Source organism: Chiloscyllium plagiosum, chromosome 32, assembly GCF_004010195.1.
Source record: "Chiloscyllium plagiosum isolate BGI_BamShark_2017 chromosome 32, ASM401019v2, whole genome shotgun sequence".
In the NCBI taxonomy this organism is placed as follows: Eukaryota; Metazoa; Chordata; class Chondrichthyes; order Orectolobiformes; family Hemiscylliidae; genus Chiloscyllium; species Chiloscyllium plagiosum.
The window spans coordinates 20,627,457-20,636,954 of NC_057741.1; the positions used below are offsets into that span (position 1 = coordinate 20,627,457).

The following is a 9,498-nucleotide window of genomic DNA, read 5'->3' on the forward strand; positions in this document are numbered from 1 at the left end:
TTCACTCAATCTATCCTGTCTATACCTGACATATGCTTCCTTCTTTTTCTTAACCAAACCCTCAATTTCTTTAGTCATCCAGCATTTCCTATACCTACCAGCCTTTCCCTTCACCCTGACAGGAATACACTTTCTCTGGATTCTCGTTATCTTCTTCTCTGGCACTTCCATAGACACACCACCCTTTACGTGAAAAGGTTGCCCTTAGGTCCCTTTTAAAAGGTTTCTCCCTCACCCAAAACCCATATTCTCTAGTTCTGGACATCTCCACCCCAGGAAAAAGACTTCATCTATTTATCCTATCCATGCCCCTCGTGATTTTACAAACCTCTAAAAAGGTCACCTCTCAGCCTCCAACGCAGCAGGGAAAACAGCACTCAGCCTATTCACCCTCTCACTATAGCTCTAATCCTCCAAACCCTGGCAACATCCTTCTAAATCTTTTCTGAACCCTTTCAAGGGTCACAACACCTTCATATAGGAAGGAGATCAAAATTGTATGCAATTCTATGATTATGACTCTATACAGCCGCAACATGACCTCCCAACTCCTATACTCAATGCTCTGACCAATAAAGGAAAGCATACCAAATGCCTTCTTCACTATCCTACTTGTGAGACTCTACTTTCAAGGAGCTATGAACCTGCCCTCCAAGGTTTCTTTGTTCAGCACCACTCCCCAGGACCTTACCATTAAGCAAACAAGTCCTGCTCTGATTTGCCTTTCCAAAATGCAGCAACTTACATTTATCCAAATTAAACTACATCTACCACTCCGCAGCCCATTGGTCCATCTGATCAAGATCCTGTTGTAATCTGAGGTAACCTTCTTTGCTTCCACTACTTTGCATCATCTATATCAGTGATTTGGATGTGAGCATAAGAGGTATAGTTAGTAAGTTTGCAGATGACACTAAAATTGGAGGTGTGGTGGACAGTGAAGAAGGTTACCTCAGATTACAACGGGATCTTGATCAGATGGGCCAATGGGCTGAAGAGTGGCAGATGGAATAGATTTTAGATAAATGTGAGGTGCTGCATTTTGGAAAAGCAAATCTTAGCCAGACTTGTACACTTCATGGTAAGGTCCTAAGGAATGTTGCTGAACAAAGAGACCTTGGAGTGCAGGTTCATAGCTCCTTGAAAGTGGAGTCGCAGGTAGATAGGATAGTGAAGGCGGCGTTTGGTATGCTTTCCTTTATTAGTCAGAGTATTGAGTACAGGAGTTGGAAGGTCATGTTGCTGCTATACAGGACATTGGTTAGGCCACTGTTGGAATATTGCATGCAATTCTGGTCTCCTTCCTATCAGAAAGACGTTGTGAAACTTGAAAGGGTTCAGAAAAGATTTACAAGGATGTTGCCAGGGTTGGAGGAGAGGTTGAATAGGCTATGGCCGTTTTCCCTGGATCATCAGAGGCTGAAGGGTGACCTTATAGAGATTTATAAAATCATGAGGGGTATGGATAGGATAAATAGACAACATCTTTTCCTTGGAGTGAGGGAATCCAGAACTAGAGGGCAATAATTTAAAAGGATCCTAAGGGTCAACTTTTTTGCTTACAGGGTGGTACGTGTATGGAATGAGCTGCCAGAGGATGTGGTGGAGGCTGGTACAATTGCAACATTTAAAAGGCATGTGGATGGGTATATGAATAGGAAGGTTTGGAGGGATATGGGCCAGGTGCTGTCAGGTGGGACTAGATTGGGTTGGGATATCTGGTCGGCATGGATGAGTGTCTGTTTCTGTACATCTCTACGACTATGATCTCCGATTTTGGTGTCATCTACAAACTTACTAACTATACCTCCTATGTTCACATCTAAATCATTTATATAAATAAGTGGTCCCAGCACCAATCCTGTGGCACACCACTGGTCACAGGCCTCCAGTCTGAAAAGTCCACTGGTCACCCTCCACCACCATCCTCTATTTATCTTCAAGCCAGTTGTATCCAAATGGCTAGTTTGCCCTGTATTCCACGAGATACAACCTTGCTAACCAGTCTCCCATGGGGAACCTTGTCAAACACCTTACTGAAGTTTATAGAGATCACATCTATAATGCTCTCAATCCTGAGTTTTTTGAAATAGTAAAAAATCAAGTCCATGAGACATAAATTCCCATTCACAAAGCCAGGCTGACCATCCCTAATTAGTCCTTGCCTTTCCAAATACATGCAAAGTAATGGGCAAGTCATGACTGAAAGTACCAAGTCAAAGGCAGTGTACAATTTCAAGTACCTTTCTACATTCATAAACACCAAAGTTACATCCAGGAATGAAATCCAGGTCAGAATAGGATCAAGAGACACAACTAAATAGCAGCTGTATACCAAAGAAAATCCACATGGAACTTAAAAATACTAAGCACAGTTATTAGAGTGCACACTCTGCACGAAGAGGGAAAACGTTAGATTCTTGAGAGAGGATTGAAAGACACAATGTTTTGGAATGCAGGAATTCCAACACCTGATCAGAACCAGTCAGGTGGATAACAAGACAAATTGAGTGAACCTTAGTAGTAAACTTTACATTCCTGACCTACGATTTGACAGACAGGGAGAGGAAAAGTTAGCTAAGTGCAAATCAATAGAAACAAAAATTCAGCAACCTCACCCTACGAAAATTAAATTGGTTTAAAAGCAATATTTTAAAAGGAGAAATGTCAGCTGCGTGGATAAAATTGACGCATGGACGGAGAGAAGAAGGACAATCCCAATGCTCTCATTATGGCTGTAGTTTAAAAAGTGACTTAGGCTGGCTAAGTTGATAGCAATTTATTAATGTCTCACACTGGCATATATTGAGTTTTAATCACATACAATATCATCATTTTGACATTTCATCGGCAAGCAAGCGATCTCAGTTTGTATCACATATTTAATGCAAAGCATGACCAATTCTGGCATTAATACCCAGAAACTGCTAGCTTATCAAAACCAAACTCACCGGTTCATTAATGTCTAAGAATTTGCACTAATGGCCTAAATCTTAACTCAGTCAACCAGCTTGTGTGGACTATCTCCTCAAAATAGCATAAATAAGGTATTCAGACAAAAAAGACAAATCACCGTCACGAACAAGACAACGAGCACCCGACAAGTGCCAATTCTTCTGATAAATTTTCTAGAGTTAACGGAGATAGTGATTACTTCTTACAGAAAAACAGAACGAGCAAGTTGCGTGATTTGCTCGCGAGCTTGATGACTTAAGCTTCCGGAGACATCAGGCACACAGCCCAGCCCAACTCCTGGGATAACAAAACAAACCTCCGCGGAGCATGGTCAGAGAGAGAATTATTTGTGACCCGTTACCAGAACACGATGTTACAAACAAGCCCGGGACACGGAACAGAACCTGCCATCAACAATCGATGAAGAGAAAGCCCAAGGAATGAACTGCCCGAGGGGCAGGCCGGTGCTGCTTACCCTAATCCGAAATATGACTCTCACTAATACATTGAAACGAACCAACGACAACGGTCACTACCTTTATCGTATCGCCGATGCAGACGGTCGCCATACCGTTAACCGCCGCCCCTCCCCAGGGCACGGAATAACTACTCAAAAACAGGCCGCTTCACGCCATCCGCCTCGAAACACAATCCCCCCATTTTCAAAAAATCCGCCGTTTACACCCACAACGAGGCTCTGCTGACGTCATCGATGGGCGGAGACGCCGAGGGACAACAAACAAAAGTATACAATTTCTAAAATAAAAAGTGACGATAAAAAAGATTAGGATGCATGAAGATATATGTTCGACTTGGATTTTAGACTTTTCAAGAAGTATTTATGATGGTATTGTATCATGTGACTTGTTCCATCGACAACCGCGCATGCGCAGATCGACGGCACCGAAAATTGTTTGAGGGACGTTTATAAAAATGGTTCTTTAGAAACGGGATATACATTCTTCTAGCACGATTTTGGCTTTGGGGTTGATCTTTGTATAAGAAGAGTAAGACAGCTGTGCTTGATATTTAAAAGCTTAGTAAGGTAGAAATGGTTGTAACTTTTTTTCCCTAAATCAAGAAAATTATTTTGTGTAGATATCGTGTTGTTGAGGTAGAGTGAGGTTTTGTTGGAACAGGTCTTTATGCTTTGGTGGGCTGATTCTCGCTTCTTAATTATTGTTGGAAAACTTATTGTTTAAGTTGTTAAATCGAAATGTCATTTTCTTGTTCTTCTACCAACGCTTCCTTTTCAGATTGCAGGGGCATTTGTCTTCAGTGATCTTTAACAGTTTATAGATTTATAGAAGCTCTTGCAGCCTACTTTTATCTTCCTTGCAAGCTTATTTTTCCCCTTTTAATTCAATGTATTGACCCTCTTTTTACTGAATTCTAAATTGCTTAGTCCTCAGGCTTGCTACATTTTCTTGCAACTTTATATGACTCCTGTTTGGATCCACTGTTCTCCTTGATTTCTTTTGTTAACCATGGTTGTCTACTTTTGCTGTGTTTTCTCACCCATATGCATAACTGTAATGAAGCATTTGTTCTTTAAATGCTAACTAGTGCTTGTCCACTGCCAGGTCTTTTAATGAAGATTCTCAGTCTATAACAGCCAACTCATTCTCATACATTTGATATTTCCTTTGTTTAGATGTAGGATTCCAGTTTTGGATTTGATTATTTTTCATCCCAATGAAGAATTATATCACGTTAATGTCACTTTTTTTATGACTAAAAGATGTCGCATAACACTCCTGCTATGTACGTTACGAAATCTTGGTTGACTAGACCACTCTGGCAGCAGTACCAATTGCTGGCTGCTGTGTCCTCTAAGTCCAATTCCAGCCCCAGCTGTTTGAAATCTTCATCCAGACTTTCTCAAATAAAAGTCTGACAGTCCATGAGTTCTTAGCAAATTCTTCTCGCAGGCACTATGAGGCTTTTAGACATTGCAGTGCACAGGCTGTTCATTCATCCCTTTGGTGTTTCCCACCTATCATCCATCAAGGTATACTGTCCATGAAGCAAACTGCATCAGCTGACTCTGCACCATAGTTTGACCACCTCAAATTTCCATCATTCTGGCTTGTAGTTTTAAGGTCATTGAATAGAAACAACTTTATTTTGGTAAATTTAACAAGAAGAGGGAAGAACAACAGGTCAGACAAATCGAAACTGCAGAGGAGTCATTGAACAGGGAAAGTCCACAATTAAAATTAATACTGATTATGTAATTGATTAGAAGTTCAAAGTCTGCAAAGCAACTTTTTAACATTTTTCAAGATGAAAGAAAACAACACAGGGAAACCCATTCCAAAAGCCCAAGTTTTTGATAAGTTGCTTGCTTTTTCATCCTTTCAGATAGTTTTTAGTTCTTTGCTGTTGACTCAAGGTTTTTTGTGTACCAATGCTCTCTTTCTGTTGAAAATTTATCCTTTCACTTTCTTTAGAGGCATTTTATTTCCTCCTTCAATGGGAGATTTGCAAAGTTAATGAATGTAAGACAGTTAGCTGTTACAGGAGGTTTTCTGGTACCTGTATATAAGAGTGTGATGGAGAGTGTTTTTTATGCTTTTGTTTTGCAGACTAGGTGATGTTATACTAAACTACATGCAAGCTATGATCACCTGATCAGGCGTCATTGAAAATAATGTTGTTGAGCAGCCTTCCCTTAGTTTGGAAGCCATTGACTCCATTTGCTTTCACTGTTCCAGAAAAATACAACACTGTACACCGCTAACAACTTGATCCAGTAACCTGATTTTTCTTTAAAATTGCAGCCACTCCTTTGTACAGTGTCCTCGTTTTAAAACAGTATCCTCTTTTTAGTCCACAGTCCAAAAATAAAGAAAATAAAGACGTGGTCTTTACCTGCTCTCTAGCTTTAGGAAAGGTGAGACATCATTTCAAAAATCTGTTTCATCTCAAGACATGTGACGGAGACAGCAAAGTCCCGAAGACTTAAGTCCTGTTATGACACTGATACAGACAGCTGAACCAAATCAACCTTTCTGCATCTGTATTTGCAACACAGGAACATTAAAGCCTTCAAAGACTCTCAAAATTGACCACAATCGTTCCGAAACATTTGAATAATGAATTCCAGTTTGTATCTTAAACAAAAGCAATTTGTTAACAATAGAATAACTATAGTCGAGCAGAATTACGCAGGAGAAAGTGAGGTCTGCAGATGATGGAGATCAGAGATGGAAATGTGTTGCTGGAAAAGCGCAGCAGGTCAGGCAGCATCTAGGGAACAGGAGAATCGACGTTTCGGGCATTAGCCCTTAATTACGCAACAAAGTAATCTGGTCTGTGCTATAAACCTAACAATGTTTGTTTTCAGCCCAGTTCACACAAACAGACAATCAAACACAGTTAAGGAATAAATAATAGAAAACAGCAAACCTAGCCAGATTACTGAAATGGTTTTTCACGACATGTTGTTCTACAACATGATGGTTTCTCACCCAGTTGAAGATGTGGATCAGAGTTACCTTTACATTTGCTCAGATAAAGGCAGTAATGCTTTAAACTTAGTTTTCTATTTTCTGAACTTCCAAAAGCTGTTAAAGGAGGTTAGGCAGGAATCTTACAAAGCTTCATACAGTAGAATCAACAGCGAGATTCCTTTTCTAAGAAATTCCAGGCTAAAACCCATTTTACACTCTAAACACTTCCTGACAGACTGATCGTTTCCTAAACCAGGTCCCAGACCCCATACAACACCTGCCATCTATGTGAACATAAATGTTTTTTGACTTTCTGGAACCAGACCTTGTTAATAGCCAACTTCTGCTGTGTGTTTAAAAGTAATGCTCTTTCCCAGTCTATGAAGCATCTGCAGAACGTTTTGATCAGGAACCAACCTACATTTAGTTTCCAGGCTTGGCCTCCTGAGTTAACAAAAGCTTGTTGTGTCTGTTTTCCTTTTAACACAATTTAAAAGTCAACTTTAGCTCACTGTTCCCAGTTCACAGCTCCAAACCAAATCTGATAAAAGAATAAAATAAAAATAGTGAAAAATCAGCGAGGGTTCTTGCAATACATTCATCCTTTCTCTCCCCTTCGACAAGTGTTGTAAAATATTTTATCATCTTTAAATCCTTAATTGGTTTCATTTTACATTCAGGATAAGGCATCTGCAATCACATTATCTTTATCAGCAATGTGGACAATCTTAACATTGAATGGTTGCATCAATGGACTCCATTTGATCAGTGTTGCATTTCGAGTTTTAAATTTTGTGACAAAAAATCTTTTTCAGAAATAGGAAATTCTGTTAGCTCTGTGCATGTAGTCTTTTAATGCAAATAGAAATTTTAAACTAGGATAATAACACTCAATATCTGTATCCCAAATCTTCACTCAAAACAGAAAAATATCCACTTCATTTGGTTCCACTGTGAAATAGTATTTAAGATTATATTGATTTAACCTGGCTTCCAGGTTGACATTCTTGGCTTAGAGGCCAGAGTTTTCCCACAATTCTGACTCCCATAAATATTTTGAATTAATATGCTTTAATATGTTCATCGACATATGACCTTGAAATATTTTCCCACATATCTGCCTTCAAGACCACTTCCCTACTGCTAACTACACTTGCTGGTTTTGTCATAGTTACTTCATTGATGTTCACTTCTTCAGAAGAAAAAGCTACTTGCTTCAAGTAATTTATCTATATTTGTGTTAAACAAGTGTACTTGAAGGAACATGGCTTGTTTTTAACTGTCCTATCAGACTGAGAATTCACCTTTGGAAAACCTACTTTGTAACTGCTGTTCTGAGCTATACATATATCTGTTGTTTCTGAAGCAACACCATATAAACTTTCCAATTCTTTCATTTTATTCAAAGCTATCAAATGTTTTTGCTCATTGAAGTGAAAATCATTGCAAAATCAATATGAGGAATTTGAATTTGAGTTGCTGCAGGACCTACATCTGAATTTGCTGATTCTCATTCAATGTTAATTTCTTAATCTCAAATTCAATTAAATTCCTACTTTATATGAATGGAGGCCCTGCTTCTCTTCAGAGTTCACTAGAGAATTTCCTCATTTCAAAGCCTATATTGAACACCCCGGGAAATATTGATACTTCCTGATAATATTTTGACAAATCCATATTGGATTGTAAATGAGAATTTGCAGCCGGAACCTCAAACATTTTGCATTTTTTTAGTTGTACAGGGAATGTCTTTATATCCTTAGTTTATTAATCCCTGGTATACATTGCCATTTTGAGAACATAGTATGAAATACTTGGACCTTTGGAGACTGTTAATGGATGTTCAATAATATTATGTTGACCTAACTGCTTAGAATTTACCTGTATGTTCTTCTGTACATTGAACAAAATTACTAATTTGTTAGCACTGCAATCAAAATTTTAACCTGATGGTATTAGATGAATCTGCTGTAAGACACCAAACCGTTGTTTAATATACAGCACTTCTAACTGAACAGTCATGTGTTGTCCATCTTTTGTTATGATAGTGTTATGCAATCAACATTCCTGAATTGGGATCAGATTCTGTAATTTATTTCTTGTTTCAAACAAAACAATGCTTTCTTCATCACAATTCAAGTTTTCCTACAGAATAAGTTGAAACTTTATTGCTGGAACAGCACAGCAGGTCAGGCAGCATCCAGGGAACAGGAGATTCGACGTTTCGGGCACAGGCCCTTCTTCAGGAATGAGCAGAGAGTGTTCAGCAGGAGAAGATAAAAGGTAGGGAGGAGGGACTTGGAGGAGGGGCGTTGGAAATGTGATAGGTGGAAAGAGGTCAAGGTGAGGGTGATAGGTCGGAGTAGGGTGGAGGCGGAGAGGTCAAGAAGAAGACATTTCCAACTCCCCTCCTCCAAGAAGTCCCTCCTCCCTACCTTTTATCTTCTGCTGAACACTCTCTGCTCATTCCTGAAGAAGGGCCTGTGCCCGAAACGTCGAATCTCCTGTTCCCTGGATGCTGCCTGACCTGCTGTGCTGTTCCAGCAATAAAGTTTCAACTTTGATCTCCAGCATCTGCAGACCTCACTTTCTCCTTCCTACAGAATAAATACTTCAAAACCTGGTATGGGTATTAAAGATGCAGCTTTGATTACATATTGAAGTTTTTCTACTACCTGATGTGTATGACATATTTTGCAGAATTGCACTAAGCTATTTATGAAATCTGGGTCAGGTAAAACATTACTTGATACTTGCATTTTTCGTATATCTACTCACAATATTTCTGTACAATATCTGGGCGAGACGACTGTCTGTTGAATAACTGGAGTAGAGTGGTGCTGGAAAAGCACAGCAGTTCAGGCAGCATCCGACGAGCGGGAAAATCGATGTTTTGGGCAAAAGCCCTTCATCAGGCAACTGCAGTCATTGTTTTTACCTCTGATGAATCTGTTCTGAGCGAATCTGTATGTGTGTCTCTACTTCCTCATCAAGGCATCATTCTTAATGTAATGGCACTCTGGAATTCCTTCAGTCTCTGCCTCTGTGTGAGCTGCCTGTGCTAACTTCTTTAACCCTGGATCTGGTT

The 9,498-nt window shown here is 39.5% G+C and overlaps 1 protein-coding gene and 1 long non-coding RNA gene across 2 annotated transcripts in view; one reads left to right on the top strand and one right to left on the bottom strand.

The window, feature by feature from the left end:
* Nucleotides 1-3,656, bottom strand: part of plk4 (polo-like kinase 4 (Drosophila)) — a 68,031-nt gene extending 64,375 nt beyond the window's left edge. The window contains exon 1 of the mRNA XM_043674183.1: nucleotides 3,492-3,656. Coding sequence (XP_043530118.1) covers nucleotides 3,492-3,524 — 33 coding nt within the window. The 5' untranslated portion in view covers nucleotides 3,525-3,656. The remainder of the gene's footprint in view (nucleotides 1-3,491) is intronic.
* Nucleotides 3,657-3,769: 113 nt separating this feature from the next.
* LOC122539392 lies at nucleotides 3,770-6,102 on the top strand. Its single transcript, XR_006309068.1, has 2 exons — nucleotides 3,770-3,962; nucleotides 5,544-6,102. It is a non-coding gene; the product is annotated as an uncharacterized LOC122539392 (long non-coding RNA).
* Nucleotides 6,103-9,498: the final 3,396 nt, after the last annotated feature.